The sequence below is a fragment of the Microtus pennsylvanicus genome, chromosome 9, assembly GCF_037038515.1.
Source record: "Microtus pennsylvanicus isolate mMicPen1 chromosome 9, mMicPen1.hap1, whole genome shotgun sequence".
In the NCBI taxonomy this organism is placed as follows: domain Eukaryota; kingdom Metazoa; phylum Chordata; class Mammalia; order Rodentia; family Cricetidae; genus Microtus; species Microtus pennsylvanicus.
In genome coordinates this window covers 65,913,680-65,934,625 of record NC_134587.1, presented here as the reverse complement: position 1 = coordinate 65,934,625, position 20,946 = coordinate 65,913,680, and the positions used below count along the sequence as shown (strand labels likewise).

Here is a 20,946-nt window from a genome sequence, read left to right as displayed (position 1 = left end):
GGCCACACAGCTGGTATACGAGCAAAACCTGCGCTTGATTGCCACACCGTCATGTTCAACATTATTATGTACAAATAAATGCTTTCTTCATACAATGGAAGACTTGATTGTGGATGAGTTTATGAGTAAATATTTATGTTATAGTATTTGAAAAAACAAAAAGAAAAATGTCATGTCAGCATGATTATCTCTGTAAAATAAGTATTCTTGAAAAGATTATACAGAATTATACTTCTGAGTTGTGAGATTATACATATTTTCCTGTTTATAACTTCCTATGTCTTTCAGTTTTTAAGTGTAAATAAGGGGTATTTTGGTAATAAAAATTAAAAATAAAGGAAACTTTTTTGCTAAAAAAATTAAAATTAGGGACTAGAGGTATGGTTCATAGGTAGATCACATATGGTATAAAGGGAGGGCCCTGCATTCAGTTGGCAGCACCAAAAGCAAAATGAAAACATTAAAGCTATACATCTGGTTTGAAGCAGCACAGCCTCTCAGCGTAGTGGCCTGAAATACACTCAGGACAGACAGTTGATGACAAGGTCGGGCAGAGCATAGTGTGTCAGACTGCGGCTTAGGAAAATTCATAGGCTGGGGTGCAGCTCAAGGATAGGGTAGCTGCCTGGCATGCTCAGGACACTGTGCCCATGCTAAACACAATGAGAGATGGACAGAAGGAAGGTAGAGAGAAGATATGTAGGTAGGTGGATGATAGATAGATAGATAGATAGATAGATAGATAGATAGATAGATAGATAAATAGATACATTGATAGGCAGAAAGACAGACAGACAGATACATAATACATACATACATACATACATTGATAGACAGGCAGACAGACACGTTGATAGATTACAGTCAGACAGCTTTTGTCTCTTGGTATATTCATTACTTTAACTACTAGTACTCAGCTTGTCTCTAATGTGGTATAATTATCCTTGCCCTTTCAGTTTGAGAGTAACAACTTACACCATCTTGTTCTGAAGATTTGTCAAGGTCGTGTCACTCCCATATCGCCCCACTTTTCTCCTGACCTACAGTCCTTGATACCTCAGCTCTTTAAAGTGTGTCCTCAGGATCGACCATCCATTAACTCTCTTTTGAAAAGGCCTTTTTTAGAAACTCTTATTGCCCGACACTTCTCTCCTGAGGTATGTTTGGGGGTGACTCCAGGTTTCGGTAGAGATTTTAGATGATCAGTCATTGACACATATATTTGATTTTAGGTCCATTCAAGAAGAATTCAGTCCCATGCTCGCATGCAGAACGCAGCTATCGGCCTCACATCTCGCTGGGGAGGTAGTCCATGGTAAGGATCACGTAGCCATGTACTGTCTGGGAGTGGAGCTTCATGGAATACTACTTCACTAGCTTGCACAAGACCTGGAATTCGGCCCCAGCATCAGATAAATGAAATAATAAAACCCCCTAGTCAGTTCTTAGCAGAGCGGCACCACACCTGTGATCCCAGCACTTGGGAAACTGAGGCAAAAGGATCACAACTGGTAGGCCTACCTAAGCTATGTCTGACCCTGATGAAGAAAAGCCCAAAGTTATCTTATGATACCCTGTCAAAAACAAGCCCAAAGACTAACTCTTTGGGGTTAGTGGTGTTTCTCAGTGGTTAGCCCTTGACTGGCATGCAAGATGCCCTGGTTCAATCTTTAGCATTGAAGAAACAGAAATAGGAGTATCTATATCCTTGTTTGATTCACAAGTGTCACTGGGTTTTCACACCACTGTGTAGGCTGTGATTGAGATTCCAGCACCCTAATTGTGTCATGTTAAAAAAAAAGCATTTATTATGTGTGTATCACACCATGAGTTTTGACATATTGCTGATACTCATGGAAGAAATTCCGGTAACTGTGATGAATGTGGGCAGTTAGAAAATATAAGTGTATCAACAACCCTGAAATCATCTGCTTACGTGGGTAGAAATGATGTTCCTAAGAAGTTGTCTATCTAGCTTGGAGGTGACCTGGGGAACTCAGCTCCTTTCTTCTCCTTAGTCAGGAAACTGTCACAGAACATGCTTGATGTGGCTAAATCAAAGCTTACTTTTTGTTGACGCGAAGTGACGGGGGGTCCGGAGGAGACCAGAGTAGACTATGCATAGATCGTGAGTTATTGTGCTCTCAGGGGGTGATGTTTATTCTGTAACAGAAAAGGTGCGCTGCCCATTGAGACTTACTTTGCAAAGCCATTGGAGCTGAAGTTTGGATCTTGGACCTAATAAAAAGTAGTGTGAGAACTCAGATGTAATTCAAAGAATGCAGGTAGTGTTTTGTGGGGATAATAAGTAAGGAGAACAAATCAGTCAGGTATCAAGAATCAGCTGAAGCTCTGGGGTGCTCAGTGGAGAGTTTGAAGCTAATCTGGAATACATGAGACTCTTTCTAAAAAAAAAAATTAAAATGCAGTTATTGCTATAAATATATAAAATAATACTAGAAGCATATTTTTTTTCTATTCAAGACATATGCTATGGTACTTTGTCACTGTTTCTCTTCCTGGTGTAGACCATCAAAGCCAACTGACTTTCCATGGGACACAGCTCACTTGTTCTTATGTCAATATTAGTGGTCTGGAAAATTTTTAAACACTCAAATTGTTTCATTTTGGTTTTAAATTATTCTAATTCAGGGCTTTGAGCATTCTTTAAAAAGATAAGGATAGCTAGTCACGGTGGTGCGGGCCTGTAATCCCTTCCTCTGGGAGACAGAGCAAGAAGATTGTGAATTTGAGGTCCATCTGGGCCACCTAGAGACTGGTCTTACACAATGGCAGGAGAGAAGGGGGAGGCAGAAGGAAGGACATAGGCGTAAGTCTGACAGTGATTTGACCAGACCTACCAGGGATGTGCTGACAGTCTCCTTAAATGTCCCCACAGGGCGTAGCATCACCTCTTCATTCATTTAGAGGGAAAAGGGCTGGACCACATCCTGCTCTCTGGAGCTTCTGTGTGTGCAGGGAGCAGACAAGCAGCATGTAATGGGGGAGCAGTGAGCTGTGGATTAGTCATCCCACAAAACTGGAGAGAAGCCAGGCCTGGCTCTGTTTCCTTCCCCTCACCAAATCTGAGGACAGGAAGACCAAATCCTGCCCTGGAGAAAGTCATTAGGTTAGAGAATCTTTCCAGCATCCCTAACTGAGGCTCCCCCACTTCCTTTTAAAGTTAATCCTGTGCATGGGTGTGCATGGAGATCAGATACAGTTTGCAGGGGTGGCTATTCTTTCCTCCATGTGGGTACCAAGCATTGAAGTCAATTGTCAGGCTTGGCGGCAGGCACCCTTACCCACCGAGTCTGTTCATGAAGAGCCTTCTCTGCTTTTGGGGATTTCTAGGCAATCTGTGCCATTCTATGGTTTGCAGTAGCAAAATTCTTATCTTCATCTTTTCTTCCTTCCTTCCTTTCTTTCTTTTTTTCTTTCCTTCCTTCCTTTCTTTTTTCTTTTTTTTTTCAAGGCAGGGTTTCTCTATGTAGGCCTGATTGATCTGGAACTTGCCCTGCAGACCAAGCTGGTCTCAAACTCACAGAATGCTGGGATTAAGAGTGTGCACCACCATCACCTGCTTTTAATCTTCACCTTTATCACAAGGTGTCTGCTCTGGGTCTCCTCATATACTCATTTTCATTCCTTTAAAAAAGCATTTTATTTATTTATTTTTCCTCTTGATTCCAAAGCTTTTCTCTCCTGATGTTGCATTCTGTAACTTTGAACTTCATACTACGGATGAATTAAGAGTTCTATCACTGAGGTGAAAACCCACCCATCAATTTGGTACCTGAGATGGTTAGTGAGAATACTTACTCACGGGCTGGAGGATTGGAGTTGAGCATTAGAACATGCGCCAATCCCCACCACCACAAAAGACAAAAGGAAGGGAGAGAGGGAGGGAGGGAGGAAGGAAGGAGAGAGAGAGAGAGAGAGACAGAGAGAGAGAGAAACAGAGGGGGGGGGATTATGTCCAAGCGGAACATTTTATTTTCTCAGGTCTGCTGCATACCTTCAGAGGAGACTTGAAGCTCAGCAGTATAAGTTAAAAGTGGAAAGACAATTGGTGAGTGAGACTCCAACTGTGCAGGGGTTTCCCCAAAGTTTCTCTGCCCTCAGACATCAATGTGTCCTAATTCATTCGCTATAAAACCAAGGCCACTTTCACCTTTTATTTATAGACAGAATCTCGCTATACAGCCCAGGATTGGCCCAGACCTCATTATGTATAGCAAGCCGACTTCCAGCTCTTGCTGAACCTCCTGCCTCAGCCTCCTGGTGGGGAGTACAGGCATGGGCTACCAGGCCTGGCTTCTATTGCTCCTCTTTTGAATTGTTGAGCTGTACAAGTTCTTATTGTCGCTATCACACCCCAGGGTTGCTAAATCGCAGAGGAGCTTGACCTGACAGCCACAACTGACCAGTTCAGCAAATGGACCCAAGTCATAGCATGAAAACAACTGTTGCTTAGAAACAACTTCAAAATGCTGCTGAAAGCATTTCATATTTCAGTTAAGACAGTTCTGCTCCTCGCTAAGCAATCTCCCTCTCAGACTGCTTGGTGATGTACTTCTTGTCTCGAGAAAATTGTCTGGATTAAGCCAGAATATGCAAGTAGGCCTTTATAAATTCTTTTCTTTCATAAATAGGGTCTTCGTCCATCTTCTGCTGAGCCACATCCCAACGAGAGAGAAAACTTACAAAGCCACAGAGAGCAGACTAAACTCCAGGAGCTTCGGTATAGGAAGAACAAAATGAAGGACCAGGTTTAAAATTTCCAGTTCTACCATTGTGTGTGTGTGTCATGGTCTTTCACACTGCAGACTTTTCTGCCATATGTCATCTTTGCTTCCAGCATCCCTGTGGACACAGAGAGCTGAGTATACAAAACATTTGATAAAGCGATTTTTTTTATTACGTCTTTTACGACTATTGATGAACTACAGTAAAGGGGATAGCTTAAAACAGCAGTAACATCAGTTTGTGCTTTTGGAGGCTGAAGACCAGAACCAGTGTGGGTCGTCATGGGCTCGAGCCTAGAAGCCTGTACACAGTAGGGTTGCTGGCTTCTGGAGGAGGTGTATTGTCTTGGTTGTTCATGTGTGTGTGTGTGTGTGTGTGTGTGTTTGCTGGGATCTAGGCATCAGGAGTTATGATGTTTAAGGTGCTTCTTGGTGTATATTTCGGGTGTAGTCTTTAGCAGATAGATGCTCAGTTCTTTATTACTGTTGGTCAATCTGAGTCCTAGCCGCGGGTGCTGGTTGTGGAGTCTCTGGAAGGAAATGTTGAGAGAGGCTGTGGGGAAGAACCAGAGAGACCCTGGGTTTGCACCAAGAGGCTGAATGCCAAGAGGATGGAGATGATCTGGGAGGAGGGGTTCCTGAGTGCAGGCTGCTGCAGGACTAAGAGTAAGTCTGGAGAGGCTTTAATGGAGGATAGGAAGGAGGATGAAGTCCCCTACCTGAGTCCCAGCCTAGTCTGGCAGCGTTGGGTTCCTGGTGGAGAGAGGATCTGTGGATAGGTAGAGTCACAAAGGACTGGAGATGGTAGAAGGAAGGGCTGAAAGGTGTTTCCAAGAAGAACTAGAGGGACCCTGGGTCCACACCAAACAGCCAAGTCCCTAGTGGATGGGAGTGGGCTGTGCTCATCTTCTCAAAAGGCATCTATTAATATTCATTAAGGGGCACACTCTATCCCAGCACGACTTCACTTTAACTAATTACATCTGCAAAGACCCTGTTTCCAAACACATCCTATTCTGGGGCAATGGGTGATAAGACTTCTGTGGATGTGGTGATGGTGATGATGGTGATGACGGTGATGATGATGATGATGATATTGCATCTGATGATGGTAATAATGATAGTGATGATGATGATGGATGTGGTGATGATGATGGTGACAATGATGATGGTGATAGTGACGATGATGGTGACTATGATGGTGATGATAATGATGATGAATGGTCTGCATGATACCCAGGCTACTCATGAACTCTTAAGCTCAAGTAATCCTCCCATCTCATCCCTCCCTGTAGTTAGGACTAAAGGTGTGCACACCAGCTTCTACACATCTTTTGAGGGGCAACATGTTCAATTAATGCAAAAATTGAATATACAGAGTAGCTGCATGTGATTTGGAATTGTAATAAAACAAAGGTCTCTGTCCCATACTAGTGTATTCTTCCCAAGCTATGAAGTAGCACAGCCAAAGTGAGCATATCAGTGCATTTAGAAGCAACTAGTTTTCTAATAATTACTTATATTACATATTTCAAAATTTTAGGCTTTGTAGAGATGATTTTCAAGTTTTAGATTGGTTTTGCTTTTCAGGAATATTGGAAACAGCTGGAGGAAATCCGCCAACAGTACCACAGTGACATGAAGGAAATTAAAAAGAGGATGGGGCGAGAGCTGAAGGTAAAGTCAGTCTATTAGAGTGAACATTAGTCTATTGATTTAGAGGTGACAAAATGACTAGATAGTAAAAGCAATTTAATATTTAAAACTAGGCTGGCAGCTTTGGGTTCCTGGTGGAGAGAGGTTCTGTGAGTAGACAGAGTCACAAAGGACTGGGAACAGTAGAAGGAAGGGCTGAAAGGTGTTTCCAAAACCCAAGCAGCCAAGACCCAAGAGTGGGCTGTGTATACATGCAAGCACACACACATACATGTGCACATACACATGTTCATTTACACACATGAACTTGCACCTACACACACGTCTACACACAAGCATGCAAGCATGCACACATGTACACACACACTCACATCCACACGCATGCATGTAAGCATGCACACACAAACATAGACTCACATCCACACACATTCACACATGCCCATGCATCCAAGCATGCACACATGCCCACACATACACACATGGATACACACTCATGGATACACACACAGAGACACATATACACAGAAACATGGGCACATGAGGAGAACACAATCTCCTCACAGGAAATGAGAAAGAGGTGATCCTTGGGTTTCTTTCTCCATAGGAAAGCTGTCAGACCTCACAGAAGATTAGCATGATGGTTTGCTGGAGGCCACACAGGATGATGACAAGATGTGAGGTCTTAATTAGGAAGTACTGTTCTTTAAAATACATATTGTCTTCCTCGTGATCAGAAAGCCAGTGTTTACTGAGCAGCTGCCTTAGGACAGAACTGGATAGATGCAGAAAGTCCAAAACGAGTATGGTCTCATGGCCATAAGGGGAGTGAAAAGGGCCAGAGGCTATGAGCAGGGGCTCCAAGTCTATGTGGTCATGTGCAGTGTCACTTTTCCTTTTGGGGGGATACTATATTGGTAATAATATATAACGATATATTATATTAGCAATGACTGTTAAGTTATCATAGGGCATAATGGCTTCTGGAGGAGGCATATTGTCTTGGCTGTCCTTGGCTTGTGTAGGGATCTACACATCTGGAGTTATGATATTTGAGGTTAATGATATACCATGTAAAAAACGGTGGTCTCACAAGACTCTATTGTCTGATGTCACTGCACGTTAGTCTGTATACGTACCTGCTATGCTGCTCATATTTCCCAGGACATCTTTCATTTGCGAGACTATGTAAGGCAAAGTCTGGCTCACAGCCGACGTCATTCTTAAAAACCCCACAATGGTGCTGCACTCCCCAGGCTTCTGGAATGCTGCAGATGGCCATCTCTTCAGGAGATGACTTAGCTAGCCTGCATTTGACCTGCTCTGTGAAAACCTGCAGGTATTGTGACACTCTGAATCCTCACCACACCCTGGATGGCTCCTTTTCTGAGGTCTGCTGGGCTCTGCAGACGCCGCCTGGCCCTTCGTTGAATAGACCTGCCATGCTGCTGTGGCAGATCTGCCACCTCCAGCCTTCCTCACCTCCAAGCGCATGTGCAAAGATTAGTGCAAGTGGGCACAAGTGGAGATTTTACAGTGCACCTCATTTATGTCCTACCACAGAAAACTCTGTAACTCATCCAAAGTCACTTAGCAGTTCGAAGGCTAGCTAAGGGATGCCTCTGGCACATCTGCTTCCCCGCAGATAGAATTCTACTCACAAGGACACATGTATGACCTAATGAAATGAGACTGCCATAGCCAAGACTCCTAGGTGCATAGGAGCAAAGATGAGATGGCTGAGGAGAAGGAAGGCTTCTGTGGAAGAGTTGAAGGGCGGAGGGCGGGGGCTGGACCAAGAAGAGGGGTAGACTTTAGATGGTCTGAGCTAAGCAGCCTGTTCTAAAGGAGCCACACAGAGGCCTGTGCTGGCGGTAAGGGGTGAGTCTCTCTAGGGCAGCACTTCGTTCATGGTAGGGAGCCTGTGCCACCATCAGCCTTATGTTTGGTGGCTCTGCAATGGGAAGTCTGAATCCAGAAAAGCGGACTAGCAGGCGCTCCTCCCTCCTTCTCTGTTTCCTACCTTTATTTGGGGTACTGGGGATCAAACTCAGGTTGTGCGTGCAGCCAGGGCTAGCGAGCAGGCATTTCTAGAGTCCGTGAAAGAAGCATTTGATGAGAACTAAGTCAATTCCAAGGTACAGGAGGAACCAAGAGAGCTCTGAGGTGTCTGTGACTAGCTCTTCGCCATCTCAGAGAGGGACAGACAGTAAGTAGCCTACAGAGCCAACCTCATTGACTGTGTGTGTAATCTGTATTCAAGGAGAATGTAGACCTCAGTCATAAAACCTATTTGGTGAAGAGGAGTCACCTGCCTGCCCACCCTGGCGTTCCTGAGGAAGAGGCCTCGGTGCAGGTAGAGATGCTATTGCTAGGGGTGTGTGAGCATTCCAGTGAGGGCGTTCCCATCCCAGGGGTCATCTGACCTCTCGCTGAGCCGTCGTAGTGGGGTGGGGACCTTTTCCAAAGCTCAGATGCTATCTTGTCATTTCCTTTCCTGTTCCTCCCACCCTCCACTCATCATCTCTAGGCGGCTGCTCGTGAGCTTTCTGTCACAATCGTCTAGTTTTCACTTTCTAGACGAGAGCACAGCACATAAAAGCCACCATCCCTTAGGGTCCCCTTTCATCTGGCTTCTTTCATGCAACAGGAAGCATCATTATGCTAATCGTGTTGAGTTTCACCTATGGTGTTCATAGAGTTTATCATCCCTGGTCCCTGCTGAGCATATCTCACTGTATAATATATCAAAATTTGTTCTCAATTCAACTATGAATGGATATTTACATAGTTTTGGCTATTACAAATGATGAGCAAATGTTGCCCCCATATATGTAGGGGTACCGTCTCCCTTATTTCTCAGGGACAGGGTTTACAACTAGTCCTGAAGCTCACTGTTGAGGCTGTGACAGCTGTCCAGCGAGCTCCAGGATCAGCCTGTTTGTTTCCCAGGGTTGCGGTTCCAGGCAGACATAGCCATTCCCAGTCTTTTATGATGAGGAGAGGGGTTCCAGTGCAGGGCCTCATGCTTCAGCAGCAAGGGAGCTTACATGAGGAGCCATCTCCCAGCCCTAATAGGCAAGTCTTAAAGTGATAGGCACATCTCTTCTTTCTTTAGAAATACATACACTGGAAAAAGACTTTTATATTGGATACTAATGATCTTTATATGTGTGCTGTCAGCATGAATTGATCTCAGGGGCTGTAATTTGAAGGTTTTACTGAATTGATAAACTAAGGTTTTTTTTCTTGTTATTCTAGAAAGGAGTAAAGTTTGAAATTAGCCTAGATAAATGTATTTCTGGGGATGACAACATCCAAGAGAATGAGGTATGCCATTATGTACACATTGCCCTGATCAGCTATGATGAAGAGAGTTTTTCTTCAGGTTCATGAAATTGTTATATGGGCTATAATGAGAATTTCCTAAATACACTTAGAAGCAAGGAGTCTGATGCTTAAATGAACCTTCCAAAGACTTCTTATCTTTTCATGTAAAAAGATGAGACTATTTCCCTGGATGAATCATTCTACTATAATTTATGTTTCTTTAATAAATAAGTTATTTTCCTGATAATGTTAACTTTTTATTATTGCCAATAAAAAAGCCTGGTATATAGTCAACAGTTAATATGCTGATTTAAAAATCTTTGAGCAAGTAATTTGAAAGTGTCATTTATTTTGGGTCTTGATTACTTTAGGTCTAATAACTTTGCAGCTACCTTTGGATAAATCTCAGTTGTGCATCTGGACTCCCCTTGATGTGGCAATAAGTGCTCATGTGCAGAAACACCCGGATTTCATTTTATTACTTAATGTTAATCCCTTTTATTATTTCAACTTTCTTCAGAACTTCTAACAAATGTCAATTCCAACATTAACCGATTTATTTTTTCCATTTTATTTCCTCTGTATTCATCTTTTAGATTACTAAAAGTTAAATATGAACATCATACCTGACGCTCATTTTGTCTGTGTGCCGCTAGAGATTAGAACTTATGTACTGTGCAAGAAAAATTCTCTGTCACTGAGCTGTCCCCCAGCCCTCTCACAGTCACTAAGATAGCCTCAGCCCTCTCACAGTCACTGAGTTAGCCTCAGCCCTCTCATGGTCACTGGGCTATCCCCAGCCCTCTCACGGTCACTGAGTTATCCTCAGCCCTCTCATGGTCACTGGGCTATCCCCAGCCCTCTCATGGTCACTGGGCTATCCCCAGCCCTCTCATGGTCACTGGGCTATCCCCAGCCCTCTCATGGTCACTGGGCTATCCCCAGCCCTCTCATGGTCACTGGGCTATCCCCAGCCCTCTCATGGTCACTGGGCTATCCCCAGCCCTCTCATGGTCACTGGGCTATCCCCAGCCCTCTCATGGTCACTGGGCTATCCCCAGCCCTCTCATGGTCACTGGGCTATCCCCAGCCCTCTCACAGTCACTGAGATAGCCTCAGCCCTCTCATGGTCACTGGGCTATCCCCAGCCCTCTCATGGTCACTATCCTCTTAAGTCTCTTAGGGGCTGGGAATGCAGGTCAATGGCAGAGTGTGTTAACCTGTGTAGCAGTCAGGGTTGAGCCCTCCCAGTTTTTATGTCACTGTAGCTTTACAAATATTTTGTACTTAGTGACTTCATTAGCATGGTGGGAGTGAGTGTTTACTCAACCATTTGGTCTCTAATGCCCCAGAGCTGTGGGATCTGAGCAGAAAAGCTCTGGGGAGGGACACATCACATGACTTCCATGATGTGAGATGCTGAGGTTGGCCTGAGAAAATGGCTTCAGCTGCCAGGGTGGTCTTCCTTTTTTAGTTTTCTGTTCCTAAAAACAAAATGACCATTTTAGTATTGGTGATAGAATATGAAGGGCAGTTTTAGGACCTAATCAACTTGGTTGTAAAGTTCGGTGCACTTGGTGTCCATGGTGTCAGCTACTGAGGAGGCTGAGGGAGGATGAGGTAGGATGAGGTAGGGAATTTCGGAACACCGCGGGTAGCATCGTGAGGCCCCAGCTTAGGAAGAAAAATAAGGGAGCTGGAGAGAGGGCTCAGTGCTTAAGAGCAGTAGTTTCTCTTCCAGAGGACCTGGGACATTTGATTCCCTGCCCATATGACATCCCACCGTCATTTCTAATGCCAGTTCCAGGGGATTCAGCACCCTCTTACGGTCATCTTGGGCACCAGACACACAAGTGATATATAGACATACATGTAGATAAAACACTCATACACCTAAAACAAAAGTAAGTAAATATTTTTTAAAAAGAAGAAGAAAAAGACTTTTGTGTTGGATACTGAGAATAGGAAGTGGATAAGGAAACCCTGAAGAGGGTAGTGTAATTCGGAAGGTAGAAATCAAGTTGTTCCGTGATCACGGCTGGCTGCCATTTGCAAGAAGAGATGAAAACATTGCTGTTTCTGTCTCAGTCAAAATGGTTTCACTTTTAAAATTATATGGATTTGTTTAACAGATATCTATATCTATATTATATATATGCATGTATACAGATACGTACATTACACACCATGTAGCTTGAAAATGAATATTTGGGGCCACACACACATTAATGCATTTAACTCCCAATATGGCTTTTTACTCATGAAAAATTGTGAAATTTCTTTAGGTAATGGATAAACTAAATGACACTTTGAGCTTTGAAGATGGCATGAAGTTTCAGGAGTACAGATCTATAAAGGAGCATGAAGATTACACAGACAGAGCCTTTGAAGAACTCTGTGGCCCAGAAACAGGTACATGTTGCTTGAAAATAGTGGAGGAAAGGGGAATTTTTCACTGCAATCATCTCCAACTCTCTCCATTGCGCTCTTGGTTCTTTCTCTGCACACACTCTTCATTTAGCATCACACACACACATGCGCACACACACACGCACACACGCGCGCGCACACACAGAGCAAGTACCTCAACCTCAGCATGTGTCTTCCTCCTTCCCAGAGACCTCTGCTTCAGATCAAGGCATTGCCCCTTCTGCACACGCAGGGCATCTCCTCCTCAGAGATACCTCTGGATTTTTCCTCTGCCTCCATGTCTTCTGCTGCTAGGTAGGACTCTGTCACTCTTGAGCACTGTGGCGACATAGGAAACCATGCATAATCCAGGGTTCTGGGGCCAGTGGTAGTCTGAATCCTAGCTGGCACTGGGGTTTCTGGTCATGGGGCATTTCTTCTTTTGCAAGTTACTTTCATGTTCTAAATCCCCCTTTTCCTCTTTGAGGCATAGGAAACAGCAGTAATAATAACCACACAGGGTTGCTATAGTAATAAGAGTGATATAGGATATGTACAAGGTACCTGCCTAAATGATAGGTGCCTAATAAATAATTTTCCCCTAATAAAAAATGATTGATTGATTGATTGACTTTTATACATGTGTGCCTGCAGGGGGTTTTGTGCACCTCTTGCATGAAGGTGCTGGTGGAGGCCAGAGACAGATCCCCTGGAATTACAGGAGGTTGTGAGCCATCTGATGTGGGAACCCTGTGTCAAGGCAGCAGGAGTGTGAAGCCTCTCGTCACACCACACCTACACTCAGAAGCAGGTGTAGCTGCTGCTCAGATCACTTTCTCTACTCAAATATAATCAGGAGCCAAACCTAGAGAGCTGTGCTGCCCACAGTCTGCAGAGTTCCTCCACATCAATTGAGGAAATAAAGAAGGTTCCCAACAGGCATGCCCAGACCCAGACAGCCCCTCGCTGAGGCTCTATTCCACTCGATTCTTCATCATATCAAATAGACAATTAAAACTAAGCATTGCATTGGGAAAAATCTGATCCTAAACAATGATACTACAAAACAAAATTTTAAAAAATCACATGTAAGATTACATATTTGAAAATGAAGTAAAAGAATGTGTATATACATATTTTCTTAAATAGGGAAGAACTGGTTCTTCTTTTTTTAATTAATTTTTATTGAGCACTACATTTTTCTCTGCTCCCCTCCCTTCCTCTTCCATCCCCTTCAACCATCTCCCAAGGTACCTATGCTCCCAATTTACTCAGATTTTGTCTTTTCTACTTCCCATGTAGATAAGATCTATGTAAGTCTCTCTTAGAGTCCTCATTGTTGTCTAGGTTCTCTGGGATTGTGATTTCTAGGCTGATTTTCTTTGCTTTATGTTTAAAAAACACTTATGAGTGGGTACATATGATAATTGTCTTTCTGTGTCTGGGTTACCTCATTCAAAATGATGTTTTCTAGCTCTACCCATTTGCCTGCAAAATTCAAGATGTCATTTTTTTCTGCTGTGTAGTACTCCATTGTGTAAATATACCACATTTTCCTTATCCATTCTTCCATAAAGGGGCATTTAGGTTGTTTCCAGGTTCTGGCTATGACAAACAATGCTGCCGTGAACATAGTTGAGCACATGTCGTTGTGGCACAATTGAGCATCCTTTGGATATACACCCAAAAGTGGTATTACTGGGTCTTGAGGAAGGTTGTTTCCTAATTTTCTGAGAAATCGCCACACCGACATCCAAAGGGGTTGTACCAGCTTGCATTCCCACCAGCAATGCAGGGGTGTTCCCTTACCCCACAACCTCTCCAGCATAAGTTGTCATCAGTGTTTTTGATCTTGGCCATTCTGATAGATGTAAGATGGAATCTCAGAGTTGTTTTGATTTGCATTTCTCTGATGACTAAGGATGTTGAACATTTCCTTAGGTGTCTTTCAGCCATTTTAGATTCCTTTGTTGAGAATTCTCTGTTTAAGTCAGTACTCCATTTTTTTACTTGTTCTTTTGATGACCAATTTCTTGAGTTCTTTGTAGAATCTGGAGATCAGACCTCTGTCTGATGTGGGGTTAGTGAAGATCTTTCCCCATTCTGTAGGCTGCCATTTTGTCTTGTTGATCATGTCCTTTGCTTTACAAAAGCTTTTCAGTTTCAGGAGGTCCCATTTATTGATTGTGAGCGCCCCACCCACGATGCCATCCCTGGGCAGTGGTTTTGGGAGGCAGAAGGAAGGGGGCTGAATGTGAGCTGAGAAAGCACTCTTCCATGGCCTCTGCTTCAGTGCCTGCCTGGAGCTCCTGCTGTGACTTCCTTCGTGAGGAAGTGTTTCATGCTGCAAGATGAGATAAACCCTTTTCTCCAACAGCTGCTTTTGGCCATGGTGTTTGTTACAGCAACAGAAAGCAAATAAGGACAGTACCTAAGAATTGCTCGGTGCTGTCATCATTCTCTGGCTGCCATGGAACTAATGAGTTATTGTCTTACACCCAGAGGGCTGCCACTTTTCTGAGATCGTCTCTGTGGAGAACAGGCGGCGGTGGGATGCCCGAGCGCCTCAGACTCTGCTGCAAATAATGGCAACAGCGGATGTCACCTCCACCTGCCCCACCATGCCTGAGGGTGAGTCTTGGGTCGGTTAGCGTTGGCCGGGGCCTGGCACAGCTGTGCTCCCAGCACACACTTATTGGAATACTTGTCACTTCTCAGTCACTACACGTTTGACACAGACGTTGTTTGGGCCTCCGGAGAATCAAGTGGAGACTTGGCTTCTAGTTATCCTAGCAGTTGATGATGCTGGTCATGCAAGGAAAGGAAGAAAACCACACCTGCTGTCCTTCCTGAAGTGAGAGAGGGGAAACAGGAGGGTGTCTTCTGGACTTAATTCCCACACCAGCCTAATTGGAGCCTTGTCATTTCATCGACGGTTTCTTTTACCCCTCAGTAATAAAATTGGTCTTCGGGTTAGGGATGCAGCTCTGCTGTCAAGAGCTCGTCTAGCATGCACAGGTCAAGCTCCAGCAAACAGGTGGTCGTGCTTATGCAACAAGCAGTTTTCACTACTGACTCAACCCCCAAGCCCTTGGAAGTCATCTTAATAAGCAGAGAGGTTTTTTATTGCTCACTTCCTTTGTTCCTTCTTATCGCATAACCCTGAGAACAGGTTAAAGTTTAAAACCGTGGTATAAGGTGAGTGAACAACCACCCGTGTCCTTGGACTCAATTATCCCAAATGGAAATATTCAGAACAAAAGCTTTGTCTATGCTGAACACATACGGATGTCTTCTTGTCCTCGTTCCCTAAGTAGTGCAGTATTGTTACGGGAGGTCCTCCCACTCCTCCAGCCTATCGCCGCTGAGATACCAGCCCCTTGGGGTGTGGTCTCTCTCCCTTTAAAAAAGCGGCCACTTCCCTCTCCTCGCTCTCTTCACTTCCTGCTCCGCCGGTGACTTGACTTCCTTCCTGGTTACGCAGAGGGCTGACAGTGATCTGTAAGTTTTTTCCCCTTTAAATAAATATCACCCTATTAATCATAATCCCAAATTGGTGTGGCATTGTTTGTGACTTACGCCTTCATTTGGCGCCCCACGTTGGGCGCCATCTGTAGTAATATGGGCGGCGGCGGGGCTACGTTCCCAAAGCCCCAGCCTCCTGCCCGGCTCGGCTAGCTTATGCCCCGAAATAATTACACAGACACTGTATTCATTTAAACACTGCTCTGGCCCATTTCTACCTAGCCTCTTCTAGGCTAACTCTCACATATTAATTTAGCCCATTTCTAATCATCTGTGTAGCGCCCCTAGGTGCGCTTACCGGGAAGATTCTAGCCTAAGTCCATCCTGGGTTGGAGCTTCATAGCGTGCGTCTTCCCTGGAGCAGGTAGCATGGCGTCTCTCCTATTTGGATGAGAGTCCATCTCCAACCCAGGATGGACTTAGGCTAGAATCTTCCCGGTAAGCGCACCTAGGGGCGCTACACAGATGATTAGAGATGGGCTAAATTAATATGTGAGAGTTAGCCTAGAAGAGGCTAGGTAGAAATGGGCCAGAGCAGTGTTTAAATGAATACAGTGTCTGTGTAATTATTTCGGGGCATAAGCTAGCCGAGCCGGGCAGGAGGCTGGGGCTTTGGGGACGTAGCCCCGCCGCCGCCCATATTACTACACAGTATAACAATGATTGTGCAGCATTTGCATTGTGTTATGCTGGGCAAGTCACCTAGAGTTGATTTAAAGCCTATGGAATAGGCTGGAGAGATGGCTCAGCAGCTCAGTTCCCAGCACCCAACTATGGTAGCATGTAACTTGAGCTGTAGGAGACCTAACCCCTTCTTCTGACCTCCTGAGTACTGCAACCACATGCACAAACCAACACCCTCACACATATACACATAATTACTAAAAATAATAAAAATTAAGTCTTATAGAATAAAGTGTGCTGGTCATTAGACATGGTGGCACATGCTGTAATCTCAACATTTGGGAGGGAGGGATGGAGACCAGGAGTATCAGGAGTTCAAGATCACCCTCAGGTACATAGTCAGTTCAAAGCTAGTGTAAACTGCATGAGACACTGTCTCATCCCCACTCCTATAAAAGTATGTGGGAAGGTGTGCATAGCTTTTATGCAAATAGTGCCTATTGCCTGTAAACTATTGAATCATACACATATTTGAAAATATTTTAATTTTATTACCTTTAATTATGGACCATTGTGTCTGTGTGTGGATATACACATGAGAAGTGTCTGTGGAGACCAGCCATTAGCATCTCCCTGAAGCTGGAGTTACAGGTGGTAGAAAGAGACCATGTGGGAAGCAAATTTGAATCTTCTCCAAGAGCTGCAAGTGCTTTCAATTGCTAAGCCATTTCTCGAGCCCACATGCACAGATTTTTATATCATTGGATGCATTCTAATTAATCTGCTTTGGGTGCCAAGAGATAAGTGTATCATGAAAGTGAGTTAATGTAGTGTATGAGCTGACTTATAATTCTGGAAGACCAAGGTGAACTCAGCTTAAAAAATAAGCACATGGGGCTGGAGAGATGGCTCAGAGGTTAAGAGCACTAATTGTTCTTCCAAAGGTCCTGAGTTCAATTCCTAGCAACCATATGGTGGCTCACAACCATCTGTAATGGGGTCTGGTGCCCTCTTCTGGCCTTCAGACATACATGGAAGGAATGCTGTATACATAATAAATAAATAAATAGTTTTTTTTAAAAAAAATAAGCACATGGAAACTCATCCCAGTGCACACAGTAAAATATGACTCTTCTCATCAACACATGACAAAAAGGCAGTAAAGTTGCTTTTATGACGGTCTCTTTATTAATAAAATGGGGAATGTGATTACATCCATGGTTCTAACATTTTATGGTCTTAGAGAAACTGAACAAAGAAGCACCTTTATGTTTGCTAATGCGGTATCCTTTGTAGATGGCCAAGTTGTTGTGATGGAAGGTAGTCCAGAAAGTGGGAAGCAGTGGTGGTATGTACCAGGGACCTCGAGTGCTTTGGCAGCAGCCCATGCCTGCAGTAATTTACTGTCAGCCAGGGAAGGAGAGCCTGGTACGTAGTTTATTTCTTACTAAGCTACCAGTACCCCATGGAGTTATGTCGATGCTTTGTGAGTGCAGAAAGGTGCTAACAGTATATTTGCCGTGCGAGAGAACTGGGAACATGTCTTGTCTTGTCTGATTTGCTCCCAAACCAAGCTGTTTCCAAGTGATGTAACAAATGGCATGAACTTCCAAGGACAGAGGAATAATTTTGTGTAGCATTTGAAGGTGACAACTGAATCTAGCATTGCTCAGCTCTGATAGGTATTCAGGAGCTCACTTTATTTTCCTATGGGCAATGAGAATGCAAACCAACATAGCTTGTTTGTTTTGTTTCCACTGTATTTTGTTTTTAAAGAGTACACGCCACTTTGTAGCTCTGGACAGCTGGATAGCTTGGAACTCTTTGTTATGTAGACCAGGCTGGTCTTGAACTCACAGGGATCCATCTTCCTCTACCTCTTGAGTGGTCTTCATTTTTAAAGCAACACCCATCCCTTCCTTCTCACCAGAATCTTTGTGTTGTCCAAGAAAACGTCAAGCTTATAGGCACAAGTGATCTTCCTGCTTCTTGAGTAGCTAGGATGACAAGCACACATCATTACATACAGATAAAATATATACTATATGTTATATATTATTTTTCATTTTTTACTGTTTTTATTGAGCTATATATTTTTCTACTCTCCTTCTTCCTCCCCCTATATGATTATATAACTTCCTTTCTCTCTCTCTCTCTCTCTCTCTCTCTCTCTCTCTCTCTCTCTGTCTCTCTCTCTATCTATCTATATCTATATCTATATCTATATATATGTGAAATCTCACATGATACACAACACACACACACACTCTGTGCCTGTGCTTCCTGAGTGCTGGAATTAAAGGCATGTACTACCGCACCTGACTAATCCATATTATATTTTTATTATCAGATTTTCTTAATTGACTCAAAATGGCTACCATATGATTCTTCATCTTTGTTTAGATTCATTACTAAGTGATTTATTTTCCGCTGAGTCAAAACATAATTTCCTATGTTACAGTTTAACTTTCTCCTGGGATGTTTACATCTGTGTTATTGTTTAACTTTTTCCCTAGGAAGTTTACACTAAATTCATTCTGGGGGCATCAAGCATAGGTCAGGCATGGTGCTGTATAACTATGGCCCTAGCATTTTGGAAATAGAGGCTGGAATACCTTGTGTTTGAGATAGCCTGTTAGAAATGGGTTTGAGGATTCCAAGAAAATGACTGCATGACTTAAATTATTTCAGAAAAGCGAAGTTTTTAAGGATGGTTCAATTTTGGCAGGTCTTAAGTTTTGATACTCATACTTTTAAAATTTTTATGCAACCTTCAAATGGGGTAATTTTGTCTCTTCCTGTCTGAACCTTATCATGATACTCATTTTTTTTCTTATGTTGCCTACTTTTAGTACAGCACCAAACAACTGAATATTGCATTAATTGCTTTTCTCATCATTGATACTAAATACTCAACAAGAAGCAACTTAAGGGACAAAGGACTTTTGGTTCATGATTTGAGGAGCTGCTGTCCATCCAGGAAGGCATGGCAGAAGATGTCTCTGTGGTGTCAGGAGCATGTGGCAGCTGCTCGCATACATCTTAGTGCACCAGAGAGCAGAGATGGGACAGGAAGCAGGGCATGACTATAAAACTCAAGGCTCTTTGCCTAGCAACCCACTTTCCCTATTCAGGATCCACCTCCCAAAGGTTGCACAATGTCACCACGTAGTGCCACTAGCTGGGGTCTAAGTGTTCGGATACTGGAGCCTGTGGGGGCCATTTCACATCCAAACCACAGCATGTTTCTTTTGGCATCCCTGTCAGCACCTTGTTTTGCCATCATGAATGGCATTCACTGTAGGACTGTGCGTATATGTTGTTCATCCAGTGCACAGAGTCTACTTTAATCTTTACTATTTCTTTCAGTAGGAATGATAAAACCACAGCTTCCTCAAGCAGACCAGGAAGAGGCAGAAATAGCCTCTGATGTTGTAGTGGATGATGAACAGCTGGATCCAGGATCTGACGGTGATATGTAAGTCAGTCATGCAAGTGAGCTAGAAGATGGCTGTAGAGAGCTACCTAAGGAGACCAAGTTTTATAATATAAATGGATTTGTTTGGGCTCTGTCCCCACTCCCACATCTCTGTGGTGTACATGTGCATGCAGAGATGCATGTGTGTCTGTGTCTAACAGAATATGTTTTTCTGTTTTAGGGTTGACTCATAAGCTTGCTTCACAGTAGGGCATATCTATAATACCCAAACTTGAGAGTTACAGGCAGAAAGGCAGGAGGATCAAGAATTCAATGTCAGCTTCAGCTATAAGCAAATTGAAGGCCAGCCCAGGCTACATGGCATCGTATCTCAACTCCCCCACAAAATGATGAATTGCATGATATTAAATATATATGCATGCCAGGTGTTGGTGGTGGCACATGCCTTTAATTCCAGAACTCAGGAGCAGGCAGAGCACTGTTGAGTTTAAGGCCAGCCTAGTCTACAAAGTGAGTTCCAGGACAGCCAGGGCTGTTACACAGAGAGAAACCCTGTCTCAGAAAACAAAACCACACACACACACACACACACACACACACACACACACACACACACACGCCACATTTTCTTTCTGTATTGATTTTTAATTTGAAACAGGATTGATCTTTCTATGTTGCCAGGCTGATAGACAAATCATTTCAAGTGCCCTTCCTATTTCAGCCTCCCTTGTAGTGGGGAACAGGCATGTTTCACTGTGCCTGGTAGTTTAAAATGAATTTTCTAATAGTTCAAATTTCCTTCTATAGGTACAACTTAACTTTATAGATGTTATTGATATAGTTTTTGTCTTTTGGCAGCACTAGGGACTGATTGAACCTAGAACTTTTTACATGTTATATATTTCATTCTTCCATGTTTTCTTAAAAACCTATCTGGATATGATCTATTGGGTTTTCCACTTAAATGTATATTTTTTACCCAACCGAATTTTTCTTATATCCACATGTTCTTATTTTATTAATTTGAAATGATTTCTGGTAATAATTTTGGCAGTACTGAGATTCAAATATAATATCCCATAAATGCAAAGCAATTCTTCTACTATTGTATATGCTGCACATTAATGTGTACTCCCTTTGAGGACAACTTACCAGCATCTCCCATAGAAATAACCTCCTCTAGAGTTAGCTCATCATCTTCCTTGTTCGTGAAGAATG

At 43.3% G+C, this 20,946-nt stretch overlaps 1 protein-coding gene across 4 annotated transcripts in view; it reads left to right on the top strand.

Moving 5' to 3' along the window:
- Nek5 (NIMA related kinase 5) overlaps window positions 1-20,946 on the top strand; it is a 34,966-nt gene that overhangs the window by 12,371 nt on the left and 1,649 nt on the right. For 2 of the 4 annotated variants that reach the window (XM_075984518.1, XM_075984520.1), the window contains 10 exons: window positions 957-1,157; window positions 1,233-1,315; window positions 4,006-4,072; window positions 4,656-4,772; window positions 6,339-6,425; window positions 8,665-8,757; window positions 9,663-9,731; window positions 12,017-12,143; window positions 14,643-14,771; window positions 19,662-19,767. In XM_075984518.1, coding sequence (XP_075840633.1) covers window positions 957-1,157; window positions 1,233-1,315; window positions 4,006-4,072; window positions 4,656-4,772; window positions 6,339-6,425; window positions 8,665-8,757; window positions 9,663-9,731; window positions 12,017-12,143; window positions 14,643-14,771; window positions 19,662-19,767 — 1,079 coding nt within the window. Of the gene's footprint in view, window positions 1-956; window positions 1,158-1,232; window positions 1,316-4,005; window positions 4,073-4,655; window positions 4,773-6,338; window positions 6,426-8,664; window positions 8,758-9,662; window positions 9,732-12,016; window positions 12,144-14,642; window positions 14,772-17,585; window positions 17,718-19,661; window positions 19,768-20,946 lie in introns of all 4 variants that reach the window. The other 2 variants (XM_075984521.1, XM_075984519.1) reach the window with 2 other exon arrangements.